Source organism: Caretta caretta, chromosome 7 (assembly GCF_965140235.1).
Source record: "Caretta caretta isolate rCarCar2 chromosome 7, rCarCar1.hap1, whole genome shotgun sequence".
NCBI classification, from domain to species: Eukaryota; Metazoa; Chordata; order Testudines; family Cheloniidae; genus Caretta; species Caretta caretta.
This window is the reverse complement of record NC_134212.1, coordinates 73345553-73360457: the sequence shown is the minus strand read 5'-3', so window position 1 is coordinate 73360457 and position 14905 is coordinate 73345553. Positions and strand designations below refer to the sequence as shown.

At 42.1% G+C, this 14905-nt stretch overlaps 1 protein-coding gene across 14 annotated transcripts in view; it reads left to right on the top strand.

The window, feature by feature from the left end:
* Nucleotides 1–14905, top strand: part of LDB3 (LIM domain binding 3) — a 191855-nt gene that overhangs the window by 156635 nt on the left and 20315 nt on the right. For all 14 annotated transcript variants that reach the window (XM_048856758.2, XM_048856769.2, XM_048856770.2 and 11 more), the window contains one exon: nucleotides 105–244. In XM_048856758.2, coding sequence (XP_048712715.1) covers nucleotides 105–244 — 140 coding nt within the window. The remainder of the gene's footprint in view (nucleotides 1–104; nucleotides 245–14905) is intronic.

Sequence of the window (14905 nt, the reverse complement as noted above, 5' to 3'; positions counted from 1 at the left end):
AGGAAGCATCCCTTGGGGTTGTATGGAAGCTGACAAATCTCTTGATTTCTTAATCTGCGGCTCTTGATGTCTGGAAATTGCTCACAGCTTTGCTTTGCTTTTAGAGGTACGGGCCAGTCCTATACATCAACACCGGTTTTCCAGGGTACCGCTCCTTCCTCAGGCTACAGTGAAAGTCCAGTTCCTGCTCCAAAACCAAGAGTTGTCACTACTGCTAGCATAAGGCCCTCTGTCTACCAGCCAGGTAAGGTGATTTCAAAAAGGTGAAAGCGTCCATACTAATGTCCAGTAGCTTTTTATGCAGAAAATGCAAGGCCTTTTTACACATAAAGGACCAAATTCTGTTGGCCATGTTAGAAATTAGCTAATTTGTTCTGCCTAATTTCAAACCCACCCTAATATTGTGACTTCTGAATTATGTTGGGTTTTAATTCGGCTTAGAAGACACTGTCAGAGGAAAGGGACTTAGGAAAGGAGAAAGGAGGGGGTTAACAAGAAACCAGAGTGATCTAAATTTCCCAGTGCGAGGCATCTGAAATGCATCTGCAAACCACAAGCTGTGTACCCAGTAAGCAACAAGGGAACTTATGTGCACTTGAATATTGATAATAAGGTTTAAGAATGCTAGACCCTCTGTGCACCTAAATGTGTTAGTGAAACAAATGAGAGAGGGCTTAAGGTATGACAGTCTATTAAATTGAGTGAGTATATTTGCAAAATAGGTAAGGCCATAAATCGAGCGTCTCAAACTTACTTCCACGTGTAAGGAATGATGTATTCTTGAAAAGCACTTTGTTTGCAATGTTTTGCTTCCCATTCCCTGCAAATGCAATTATTGAGGGGGTATATTTGATTATAAACTTATTTAGAAAATGTGTTAACTCTTGTTTAAATTTCCTTTGTATTAATGTGTTACAAGTGGAGCAAATCAACCACAAACCTCCAAAACCAACTATGACCAAATATGTGTAACCCAGATTGCACAAATTAAACCATAAGGACATAAAAATCTAAACATACTTACCAATAAAAAAATTCTATCCCTATCCATCCCAGTAACATGCTTAATTCAGTTAACAAATAAACGTACTGTACTCTTGGCAAGAGCGCTTCAAGGATGATTTACATCTTGCAGTCCAAGTAAATAAGAAAAACCTGCCAAATCTGCCTATAAATCCCAAGAGTCCAGTGTCCTCATCCATTCTAAAGTTCTGAGAGAGAAGAGAAGGTATCTTAAATTAAGAGGGAAGAGAGGCAAAAAGCTCTCATGGGGAGGTATAGATGTGACATAACCCAGCTAATATCTGACATATTTTAGGCTATTTAAAGGAACTGTTTCATCACTGGTCTCAACATCATTAACAATAAAGCTTTAAACTTCTACTAATTTTGTTTTTAGTTACATATGCCAGTCCGTATTCTCTCACCACTCAATAGGAATAAATTCTATTGAAGTCAGTGGGAGTTACTGCTGTCCTGCAAAGGAGAACAAGGACCCCATTCATTTTTTTAAAGGAAGAGTGAATCTATTCCCATAATACAGATGAGAGCACAGAGAAGAGGATACCTAAAACATCTCTGGGATATCTGATGATACACTGGGTGCTCAGTTAGAGTCCTGATGGACCTAATCCTGCAAACCCTGAGTACTCAGGACTCTCATTAAAGTAAATGAGTTTCAGAAGCCATTGCAGGCAGGATTTGGGCCCTAAATTAGGTGTACAGTTGGGCAGAGGGATGCCTTTATTTTCCATTGCCCTGGGCACTTCTTTTGCAATTCTGCAGATAGCTGTCTTTGTGCATCATTGCCCCTAATTGCAGACTTAAAATGTGCGCTTTAAAAATCAAGCCCTGCATGGGTCTCTGGACACAATGTACTTATTTCAAATCTTCATATTGTCTATGTATATTATTCCATGGGTACCACAGGAGCATAGTGTTCCCCAAAGGGCAGGAGGAATTCAGAGCCAACATTCAGAACATTCATGCTATCTATTAGAGAGAAAAAGAGGAAAATGCAAATTGTGGTAACCCCGGCAGAAAGCACCCTCCACTGGTAGGAGCTTGAGAACAATCACAAGGAGATATTTTAATATCTTATGAATCAAAACCTCCCCCTCCCCAAGGTTTCAGATGCAGGAGAGACTGTATTTTACATATGTGTTAGAAAATAATAGCGTTTAGACCAAAGGCAATTTATTGTAGTCACTCTACAACATATTGCTGCTACTTAATGTGGTAGCAACTGGAGACTACATTTCTGGATATAAATTGACACTACAGGCAGGAGACCTGGACTGTTCAACAAGGAATTTATTGCTTAGAATGGGGGTTGTGAAAACAGCTCTGTGGTGTTTATGGAAGTGATGGATCGACAGCACTGATTTAAAGCCAGCTGTCACATAGTGCCATTAGGCATAGTGGAAACTTCCCCTCAAAACTTTGCCAGTGCATACCTAGCCTGCAGTATGTATTGCTATTCCATTTCTGAGCAATATGGACAGCTATTCAAGGACCAGACTTGAGATCACTTAATCCATTTCTCTCATGTCATCTAAATGCAACCTGAGCTTCATTCTTCAGAGGTAAAAGTCTTCTAATTTACAGAGCCACACTCCCATTGTGGCGACTTGGTTCTCTGGCTTCATTTTCTACAGTCCACTGCATGCAATGGTGAGACAGTGGAGACTGTTACCAGAATTTGCAGCTCACTGAGGCATTGGGAGATCCCAGTCCCTTGAGGAAGATTAGGTGTTTGGAGGGAGTTATTTGTTCATTCATGCCTATCAGCCACTTGCAGCCTTTTAGCTGGTACCACAGTATTCCAAATCTCACCCTTGTCATAAGTTTCTTCTGCAGAAAAAAAGAAGCAACAAACCAGTGTGCGAAAATATTTCACCTCCTCAGCTGCAGTGGTTGAGATTCTAGAATAAAGAAAACTAAAGATAATTGGCATTGTGAGGGCAGTCAGGATGCCAGGGCAGTCCGTAAATAGGCAACCCAGGATTGTGACGGTCACATTGAGACATCTGTCCACTTTGCTTCTAGGAATTTATATTACTGTAGAGCCAAAAGTCAGGACAGATCTTTTTTCCTGTGTGGAATGAACTTCTGATCTTAGTCCAGTTCTTAGAATAAAGATATATATGCTGCCAAAACCATCAGCACAATTGGTTCTAATTAGCAGCTATAGACTGAATAGGTATCCCATCTGAACTAATCTTTGTCCTGTAGAAGTAGTCTAACTAGCTCAAAAAAGGATTACATCGGTGGCAATGTGAGGAAGCTTGCAGCTGACAGTACTAAGGCTGTACCAAGGATAAATATGAGTTCATTTCTCTGAGTTGTCAGTCTGACACCTTTCCAAAGTGTGAGATTCACTTTTAAAATATCTAACTATTAATTGTGTCTGTTCATACCGTAAGGCATTTTCTAGTTTTTGTAATTTATTTATTCAGATTCCTAGTACTCTAAACAAAAGTGTGCCCATCCCAACCTCTGGGTGCCTTTGGGAGTCTATTTAATTATGTATATGTTAAGGCACTGATTCATCAAGGTTCCATAAAAACCGGTCTAACTTCAAGCATGTGACTAATGCCTTTGAAGTCAATGGGACTATTCATGTACTTAAAGTTAGGCTTGTGCTTTTACACTTTGCTGAACTGGGGCCTAAGAGACTATTATCAGCAATTACCCTCAGATCAAAATACCCATCAGTGTTACAATATATATAATCTCTCCCTAGAAAACCCAAACCAAGAAGGTTTCTACAAGCCTGCCACCCGCATGGTTGTGGAAAATGACGGAGGCTATTTTTCAGAAAGAAAGCATGGGATGAGATCCTCAGCTGGTGTAAATTAATTACAATGGAACTACACCAATTTAAATCATCTGAGGATCCGGCTCGTGTGGGCCATTACTAATAAGAGGCTGTACTTCAAACCAGAGGGGTGGCCACTAATCCATGCTAATCTCTCAAAGCACTGTTACACTGTTACTGTTTGCCTTGTTTGGTGCCTCTGGGAAAAGCATACTTTGCACATCTCCTGGTGTTGAACAGAAATCATTTTTTCAAATATCATCACCCCTTTGACAAGAAGGATTGTTGTTCTCTATGAATGCCACTAGGTGGCAGGAAATACCTAGCTTTCTCTCTTTCAACTGTGATTTTTTAGACTAGGACAGTGCTTGGGTGTACAGAGCGATTTATAGGGCAATCTTTTATTCCACAAAGCAGTGAGATAATTGAGAACAGTAAAAGATAAAGGAGATCTTTCCTTTTAACTCCTTTGATCAAATAGAATGACTCACATGTGTAAAATTACTCATGTGTAAGTGTTTTCAGGATCGAGGCCTAAGGCTGTAAACTCTCCAGGGCAGGAGCTGTATCTTCCTGTGTGTAAGTGTGAGGACAGTGTCAAGTAAGTTCTTTGGAGCGGCCATTCTCATTTACCAGATATTTGTACTGTACCTAGAACAATGGGGCTCTGACCTGCATGAGGCCTCCAGGTGCTAGCACAATGTAAATGATTACTACTACTAATAATAAATTGTGTTTGCTACCAGAAAACTACTATGACAACTATCAATAATGATGCATCAGATCAAAAAAGCCTCATGTGGTAATTGCATTTGTTAGTTTCTTTCTGGTGGTATTTTAAATTCAGAACAAGTGCATAGGTCAGTGCACAGATCACTATAGGGTCTAAGAGAGTAAAAGTATCGGAACCTAAATAAATGGAACTAGGCCCTGCTATTTTGGAAGCTAGTCTTTTTTTTTTTTCCCCCATCAGAAAATTGTTTGTTGGGCCTAACTGTGACCCTGAATGTGAGTAGGAGGGTGAGAATTGGCTAAGTCCTGTGGAGGCAAGGACTCAACTTCTCGTAATAGTGGTTATATGAGTAGTTTCCCCATTTCCCTACATCAGAGAAAATAACAAAGCTTATCCTTTCTTTTGTGTTATTGGAGAGGCAAGGGTGTTTAAAAGTTGAGTGACTGAATCATTATAAGCGTTTTTTTAACAGGATATGGGTTAGTTGGGTCAGTCTGTTGGCACATTTTGTGAATTTTACACTTTATATGTTCAATCTAGTACTTCTTGTAATGGCACCGAGAGTTGGAGATCTGAAGGCTAGTGAAATAAATAAAAATCAAAGGTGAATTTGTATGTGTAGAGCTACAAATGTCAGAGTAACATTCTAGGTGAGCCAGGAAGATGTTTGAAAACTATTTATAAGGTCAATATACTATTCCTTCCTTATCAGAATGGCTGGAATCCCAAGGTTGGTGAAATCATTCCTAGCAGATAGTGACAACACTCTGCTAAAAGTAAAAACAATTATAATAATCCCAATTTGTTATATGGGGGGAAATATTTTGTACTGAATCCTGGCTTTCAAGATGAAATGATGAATGACTGAAAAGTTATAATTATCTTGCGAGAACTAAAAGCAGGTTATGGATACTCATGACTGTCATTTTGCACCAGTTCTCCAGCCAGTGTATTACAGTGATTGTGACATGATTCACCATATTGCTTTATTTTTTAATGGCAAGTGGGTGGGATGGAAAATCCAGAGTGAGAGACCCTTCCTCATTTCAGTTCATTTTACAGAAAAGACCCTGGGAAGAGTTGAACCCAGGTCCTAGAGGTTAAAAGGAGAGCATTATAACTATTACTGATCACCACCTCCCTACTCCTATACTTAGCCCACTCAGGGTATTTTTAATTGACTGTAGTTCTTGTTTGAAGAAGCAGTTATGCCACAGTTATACACACGTGCCGTCTGTTGAGATAAAGAAAGCTGCTAAAATGCAGGGATCCTAGTGCAACTTAAGAGAGATGATGAAAAAGCACATGCAGCATCCTTGTCTGCAAAGAGGCAACTGGCTAAATACTCCCGGGTTAAAACACACTGAGTTAGTATCTCTGAGCCTAGAAGGATACTAATGTTGATAATTTTAGCTAGTGTCAACCTAAGAGTGGTACTTATACTGCTCACTGGGGCTCCCATTTGCTCTCTGACTGAAAAAAAGTTTACTATAGGATGTTGCTATTGAAGCTTAGTGTCTGACTATCTGTGAAACTTGAGATGATATTATTATCAGGTCTTCTGTGGTATACATTGGTCTGTTATGCTTTACATGAACAAACTGACTTTTGGGGAAAAAAATCATCCATAAAACTGAGTGAGCGAGAAATCACTGTCTTTAATTATAGAGCCCCATAGGTGGGAGCCATTTGAACTCATCAATTAGAGATTAAATATTGCTTTCTAATTCTAACTGTCTTAATACCATAATAGGTAAATAGTTACAGCCCCAGGGCTTTAAGAGATTGAATATAAACTCCTTGTGCTGAGATCTTTAAACATTGTTTACAATTCCAAGATGAAAAAAAGAAGCCGAAAGCTAAGGTGGGATGCATGATTATGAAACAGTGAAATGGCTGATGCTGTAGTATAGGAAAGTTTTTTAGAGAAAATGTCTTACAGTACTGTTTGAACTCAGTAAAAAGAAAAAACAGATATCGTTAGTGTGATTTTAGTAGAATGATGTACATACAATTCAAGCACCTGTAATTCCCAATAACCAATGAGTGTCATTCTCTTACACATGGGAGGGTGTGAGCAGAGGGAGTAGTGTTAAGCACTAAATAATCTTCTCAAAACTTTATTTTCTGTAGAGATCTGTGTTATAGTCCAAATTTCTTCCTGCCTCAATTAAGGTACTGTCCCACCCCCTACTCTGCACTGACTTGGGGTGTTCTGTATTCCTCTGAGTGCCTTGAGCCCACCCACTCTCCCCAACATCATCATCTTATAAACAAGGTGGCCTAGAGTATAGAGCACTGGACTGGGACTCAGCAGGCCTCTGTTCCTTTCCCAGCTCTGCACTGGCCTACTGAGTGACCTTGGGCAAGTCACTTCACTGCTCCGTGCCTCAGCTTCCCTATCTGTAAGATGGGTATAACAATACTGTTTTCCTTTGTAAAGCTCTTTGAGAACCAGTGATGAAAAGCTTTGTATAAGAGCTAATTATTATTATTATTATTATTTTATTTTAGCACATTCTCAAAGCCCCATGCCATGTCATGGCCAATATCTTCCTGAGGAACAGAGCTTACTTTGGAGCTACTGCTGCTTGGTTACTCTTAAATTTCACTTCTTCAAAAGTAGAGCTTGCCACCGCTGCAGAAATCTCAGCCCTGCTAGAGTGGAGAGGCTAGGATTTTTGTCATGCTTGCAGGCATTTCTAGAAAATCTTTAGCCAGTCTTATTTAAAACAAACACACACAAACCAGAACTTTGAGGAAATCTGCATAGCCACTACTAGCACAGCAGCTGACTCCACTTAAGGATACTGATTCCACAGTTACAGCTGTAAGTGAGGAGAGACTGAGACGAGGAGGACCTGGGATGTGGGGGCAGGAGGTAGACAGTGACTGTGACTGTGTCAAGGAGCTGAGGGTGGATGCAGGAGCTGGGAAGACTAGGACTGGGATAGGCTGGAGGGGCCAAGGGCAGAAGGGCTGAGCCTTTGCAGGTGGAGACGGGAAGAATGGACTCTGGCAGCTAGAGTACATTCTCCTCAGAACCTGTCATAGAATCCAGGATTCCTGAGTGGCACCATTCCTTTGCAGTCAGCAAATAGTTGTGAAATCCACTAGTAAAATGTTTGCCTTTTCCTGCTCTAGTGGCTGGCCTTCGAATGGGATGACAGCTTACTACAGCTATAAGTTATTCTGTTAACTCAAGAAGCAGAGTTCTGTACTGTGGTTCTAACCCTGCTGATGAATCACATGGCAGTCTGTATAACTGCACATCATGGAATTTCTGGGGTTTTTAGTTTGCTTTTTTAAAAACCCAAGAAATGACATGCAAAAAACTACATTAGAAAAATAATCAGATTGCAAAAACAAGCATGCAAAAATTAGGAAATGCCAGTAGTAAGGTTGCCTGTTCAATAAAATATTTTATTGAGCTGCTGTTACAAGGATCAGTGTGGCCTGTGTTAGCTATATTCATTGGTTTCTCATGTTCTAACTTAATTTACCTGGGGGTGGTATGCCTTAAATTACCAGAGGGTCAAAGAAAAGAAGGGAGGAAAACATTGATCTAGATGGCATTGTTAAAGAAAACTACTTGCACTGATATTGTCAATAAACAAAAGAGAGACTGGGAGCAGGTGAGTCTAGTTTGTTTAAGGTCTTTATTTTTGTGGGGAGAAGGGTCATTGTTGATGACTATTTTACTCCTACTATAGAGGCTATTGAAGCATCAAAGTCTGTCTGTCAGAACACAGTATCAAGAATCTGCACAATGGTGACATTCTCCAAAAGCAGTTGAGTTTCAGTGAAGAATGGGGAGAGATCGGGAAGCCAACATGCAATGCCCACAGCTGGTCTGTCAATGAGTAATAGAGGGTTTAATTGCTGCCAGTGGATCAGATCTAAATAATTCATTAGAAGAATAAGCTGACTTGGAGAAGAACCAGAAACAAGTAAGAGGAGGGGCCATTTCAGAAAGCTAGGAGGGCTCCAAAGCTTTTAATAGTAGGGGATGTAAAGTAGGAGCCAGGAAGCAGCATGACTAAGAAGGTGAAATACTTTCCATTCCAGACAGTGAGCCCCCTGCAGCCTCTTCTCTTAAAGGTACACACTACACTGTATTAGAGCTGCAGGCCTTGCTTGTCGCAGGATGGAGAATTTGCCCTGACAAGTTCTTTTGAAAATTCAAGATTTTGTTGAAGCAAAAAATATATAAATAAATAAAATCTAATCTCTAACCAAATTACTAAGGAACATTCTACGGTGTTTTAACACTTTCAGAAAGAAAGAAAGATAGATAGATAGATATTACATGTTTATCTGACTTTAGCACTGAGTTCTGCAGGGTTAAAATACAAAAGTCTTTGCATTTTATCTTTGGTGGGGAAATTTACCAAAAAAATTGTGCCAGTAATTGCTGGGAGCACCAGCATAGGGCTCTGGCAGCTTCTGGCATTTTTACTGCTGTTTTAGTGAAACCCAACTCACCCTTTGCTAGAGCCCCACTTACTCTTTCTTTCATTTCTGTTCTCTACCTCACTCCCTAACATCCCTGCTCTATTAATGTTCCTAAGTCAGATAGGGGAAATCAGGATGGGCTCTTCACATCCTCACAGAGCATGCCCTTTCTGAGGCTCTGGCTACACTACGCAGCTTTTAGTGACACAGCTGTGTCGCTACAGCCATGCCGCTAAAAGGTGCACAGTTAGCCGCTGTTTGTCAGCTCTCCTGCCAATAAAAAACTTCCACCCCCAACGAGTGACATTAGCTTTGTCAGCAGGAGAGCGCTCCCACCGACAGCATTGTTCACACCGGTGCCTGTAGTCGGCAAAACTTTTGTCTTTGGGGTGTGTGTGTGTGTGTTTTTTAATACCTCTGAAAGACAAAAGTTTTGTTGCTCAGTTGCCAGTGTAGACATAGCCTAACTTGACACTTCCCTGTTGGTGAAAAACAAGAGCTTTGTCAGTAGAGGAAGCTCCCTGAAGAGAGGGGCTGATAGCGTGGCTCCTGAGACAGCTTCAGGGACAAGTCCCTCTCCATCTCTTCCTGACCCCTTGCCATCTTTATGGGAAGTTTGTCAGACTTGGATTGCTTGTCTTGAGGAGAAGCATGTCCTCTAGAGCAGCGTTTCTCAAATGCGGCCACCATGGCCGCATGCAGCCACCGGGGGGGAAGTAGCTCTCCCTGTTGCTTCTGGATGCACTGCCTTGGTGTTGGTTGCTGGGGCCACCAGCAGGGATTGGGCCTTGCCCCCCTCTGGAGTCGCCTGGGGCACAATGCTGTAGGAACAGGCAACCAGCAGGTTTCCCACTTTCCATGGGGCGGTGGGGTTCAGGCTTTGGGCTTCTGGATACAGGGCTTCAGGCTCCGTCCCTGGGTCCTGTCCTCCAGCTGCAAGGCCTTGGGCTCTGGCAGCGGGGTTTCAGACTCCAGTACGCCTGCTGCCTTCCCAGCCCCCCACCCCTATCTCCCCTGACCATCATTGCCTTTCCCAGCTCTCCCTCCAGGACTTAATTTGTCCCCAGGCTTGCCAGGGCTGAGTAAGTCTGCTGTGAAAAGTGATACTTGTATGTTTGTAAATATCACTTTTCACAACAGACTTACTAGCTCGCAATAAATAAATGACAATGCTTTGGACATGTATATGTGCATAGTTGTTTGGTTTTCCTAAAACTAATTAAATATTTTAGGAAAAAGTGTGAGAGCGGCCACCAGCAAGTTTTGTCCTGAGAACTCCTGCCATAAGAGTTAGAGGTCATTACTGGGAGGGGCAGCATGGGGGCCATGCAAAAACTAATTTCACCCCGCTGATACTCACTCCTTCTTGTTAACTGTTTGAAATGGGGCACCTTGATTACATTGGCCTCATTAGCACTACAAAAGTGATTTCCACCCCTTCTTGTCAACTGTGGAGAATAGCCCACTTCCACCTTAATTGAATTGGCTCATTAGCACTGATCCCCCACTTGGTAAGGCAACTCCCATCTTTTCATATGCTGTGTATTTATACCTCTCTACTGTATTTTCCACTCCATGCATCTGATGAAGTGGATTTTAGCCCACGAAAACTTATGCCCAAATAAATGTGTTAGTCTCTCAGGTGCCACAAGGACTTCTCGTTGTTTTTGCTGATACAGACTAACATGGCTACCGCTCTGAGATCTTTTTCTCTATTCCTCAAGTATGACTTTCCCCTGCTTCCTCCAAACAGGAAATGCTGTATGCTTCCAATAATTGCTCACTCCCCTCTAAAGATGGCTGTGAATTCCACAGACTCCTCTGCTGTTCAGTTTTTCTTCCTTAGCTTGTCAGGAGTCTGTGCTGAGCCCAGTTGGTGAACCAGAAAGCACTGAAAACAGAAAACACTGTAGCTCAGTCGTTCTCAGCCAAGGGTCCAGGGCTCCCTGTGGGGCTTCAAGCAGGTTTCAGGGGGTCCGCCATAGCTGGCATTAGATTGGCTAGGGCCCAGGGCAGAAAGCCGAAGTCCCGCCAGGCGGGACTGCAGCCTGTGGCCCCGAGCCCTGCCACCTGGGGCTAAAGCCGAAGCCTGAGCAACTGAGCTTCGTTTTGCCCCCTATGGTGTGGGGGCCCGGGCAATTGCCCTTCTTGATACCCCCTAACATCAGCCCTGGCTTTTATATGCAGAAAACAGTTGTTGTGGTGCAGCTGGGCTGTGGAATTTTTATAGCATGTTGGGGGAGGGGCTCAGCAAGAAAAAGGTTTGAGAACCCCTGCTGTAGCTGACAGAGCTGGAGCGTTCTGTTGTATATTCTTCATTTAGCATTTTGTTATGGTGAAAATGACGTAGGTTTTCTGCAAAATTAACAGAACATTGTTGATATCTGATCCTATATAGGAAGTTATAATCTGTTGTAGCAAGTTTGGTATAAATCTGTGCAGTCGTTAGTCTGTAACACGGATCCAAAAAAAGGTGAGACTTGTTGAGTTAAATTTCTTGAGTGATTTTTTTTTTTTTTTAACATTCATGTGTTATCCCAGGAGGACTTGTCAATTCAATAAGTACCTTCCAAAATTCACATACACTTCAATTAGTATTTTGGTGTGGTGTTTTTTTAAAACAGCAATCAGTTTGACCTACACAAACTTGCTAACAGTGTGCCCATAATACATGTCATGTGAGTTAAGATGATCCTAGCACTTGCCAAATGTAAAATCATAACTAACTAATTTCCCCTCAAACTTTGCCTTCATATTGAGGCCATGTTTGTAGGAAATTGGTTGAGTTGTTTAAAAGTTATGAGTATTTTAAGTCAGCAAAACATTTTTGAAAATTGTGTATGTGATGGGGGGCCCTATTATCAGGCCAAGCTGCCTCCATTGGCCTCATGCGGAGTTGGTACACTCCGCCACCCAGTTGTTGGGATTCCCTGTTAGATCAGGTAATTGCAGTACAGAGGGCTCCAGACCCCTGCTAGGGCCGAGAAAAAAAACAGTCAGTAGCCCCTGAGTCTCCAGGCTGGGGCAGACAACAACACTTGGAGTTCTGGCCCTCTGGGTAGGATGCAGCAATGGTCAGCCTGTAGCCCCCAGACAGGGCTAGGCAAACAAATAGTCTGTGGCCCACAAGCCTCCTGGCTGGGGCAGGTAGTAGCAATTGGGGTTCTGGCCATCTGGGTGGGATAGAACAGCAATTAGTCTATAGCCCCCAGGCGGGGCAGGGCAAACACTTAGCCTATAGCCTCTGAGCCTCCTGCGGCAGGCAGTTACAATTGGGGCTCTGGCCCTGTGGGCGGGGCAGACCAAATAAACAGTCTATAGCCCCTAAGCCTCCTGGCTGGGCAGACAGTAGCATTTGGGGAATCAGCCCCTTGGGCAGAGGAGAACAGCAACCAATCTGTAGCCCCTGAATGGGGCAGAACAAATAAACAGGCTTTGGTCCCTGAGCCCCCAGACTGGGCCAGAAAGCAAACAGCAACCACACCTAGTGGTCTGTGGTAAGGGAACCCAGCCCCTCCCGTTCCACCACATTCCGACCCAGGGCCCTATGAAGCTGGGGACTTCCATACTAAGGATTTAGGCATCAGCTTCTACTACATCCCCTGGGTCACTTCCTACCACAAGTTGCATCCTGGGCACCTCCTCATCTGGTGGCGGCCTGGTGTCTCTAGCAGTCTCTGCAATCAGTGAGTTGCCTGCAGCATAGTCCGTGTTCTCGGGCTCTACCGCCTGGAGCATCACAGGCGCCTCTGCAGGAACCTGTAGTACACATCCTTCCCCTGCCTCAGCCAACCCCTACTGAGCTGGGCTGCCTCTTTTTAACTGGCTTTTCCACCTGCAGCGTGTGCAGCAGGGGAAAGGGGACGTTGCTTCCTGGACCCACAGTGATTGGTCCTTCCCTGTTGGCCCAGTGCACGACTGGTACACCTCGTCACAGTGTACCTAACTAATTCACAGATACACACTATGTCTCCCTTTCAGGGCCAAATCCTGGTCCTACTGAAGCCATCATGAACTTTTTTATTTACTTTATTGGGAGGAGGGACTGGACCCTGTGTGTGCACCTGTAGACTTTTTTTTTTAACATGAACATGTTCATACAGTTAAAATTATGGTAAAGCAACACCTTTTAAAAAAATAAAAGCAAGCAAAGGCACTATTCCTCAAAGAGGATGCTATGCAGTGTTTCAAACTTCATCCAATATTTTCTGCAGCAGCCAAATAGTATGCCTGGAATCCTTAAAAAACAGGAAGTGATCTGTTTCACAGTTCCTGATCTCAAACAGATGAGGAATTTTGCTCACATCAACCCAAAAGAAAAATTCACCTTTAGGCAGACATCAAGCATAAGAATGTTGAGCCCAAAATAGGACTATTTGGAAAAAGTTATCAGAGTATGTTATCAGGGTGCTAATATGGGTCATTCTACTTACAGTTAATAATTTTCCCTCAGTAGTTAGCATCAAGCCATAAGATAATAATTATCTTCTACAGCTCATTCAAAACATCTTTTACACAATTTTGTACATGTAGTTCCACAAGTATCAACACAAATGCACATCTATGTAAACATCTCAAAGTAACCACAATGCAGTCTGTAATTTCTTCAATGATAACAATAAATTAAAATGTTACTAATTTAATTCACTTAACATAAATATTTTAAAAAGGCTTGAAAAGAGGGTATTTTTTATCAAGGCTCTGGAGGTCTGCACTGTATTCTTCTTCTTGATCGCTGGCTTTCCTTGTTTTCCTACTCTCTTGGGTTTTTTCCCTTTAGGCTGTTCCAGAATACATCAATAAATTTTTTGTTTCCTTTTTTCCTTTCCAAAGTAAAGAATATATTTGACCTTTCTACACTGTGACTGGGAGATGTGGCAGTTTCTCAGGTGAAATCTTCAGTTTTACCTAGATTTCTGAGACTTAAGTCTATAGTTTTAAAAAGAGAACAAGATAATGGGAGGGCTTTCCAGTGAGTACAGACTCTAGATCCTGATGATTATTTGTATTAAGTCTCCACCCAAGATTAGTCCATTGTGCTAGACACTATACAAACAGATATAACAGTCAGTCAATACCTTGAAGAATTTACAATCTAAATAGACAAAACAAAGGATGGGAGAAAGAAAGTATCATTTTCCCCATTTTACAGACCAGACCTGAGACACAGATTATGATTTACAGGAAATCCATGGCAGAGTCACAGGAAATCCACGGCAGAGTCAGGAACTGAATTGAGATCCTGAGTCCTGGTCCAGTACCTTGATCATAGGGACATTCTTCCTCTAGTTGCTGTTGATTTTGCCTTGCTGGCCATGTGATCTGAGTATCATGATAAATGGAAGTGGAGTCAGAGTGCCTGTGTTCCCTGGAGGGGCTTTTACTGAGGTTGACACTAGGTGAACAGGGAACAGTTGTAGTTAGGCTGGAAGCAACTCAAGCCACATGGACAGAGCAGTGCACAAGGTTTAATAAAGTTCCACTTGTTCAATTTAACCTGCATTCAGTTTCACTTTTTGAAAATTAAACAATCTGTATTTGTTTCCCCAGCATTGTTTTTGTCGTTCTCTTTCAGCCTCTGTGTTCTGTAAGTGTGGCTATTTTCTTCACTCATCCAGGTGTAAAACTTCTACAAATTACAAATAAGAGTGAGAATCTGTGGAAAAATTCACATCTTCAGCAATCTCATGATACCAATACTTAAGCAGAAACTATTAAAATCATGAGGAGTTCTGCCTAAAAGCTGATGGCTTGATCTGGCCATTTGAATCTAACGTGCCACTGTATTCTGAATCTAGGTTACTCCAGGTCAGAGGGCAATAATCACAACCAATATACATGCACTCCCATTAACTAAAAACTAACACTGCAATGTCCTTGTAAGTGATCTTAATAAA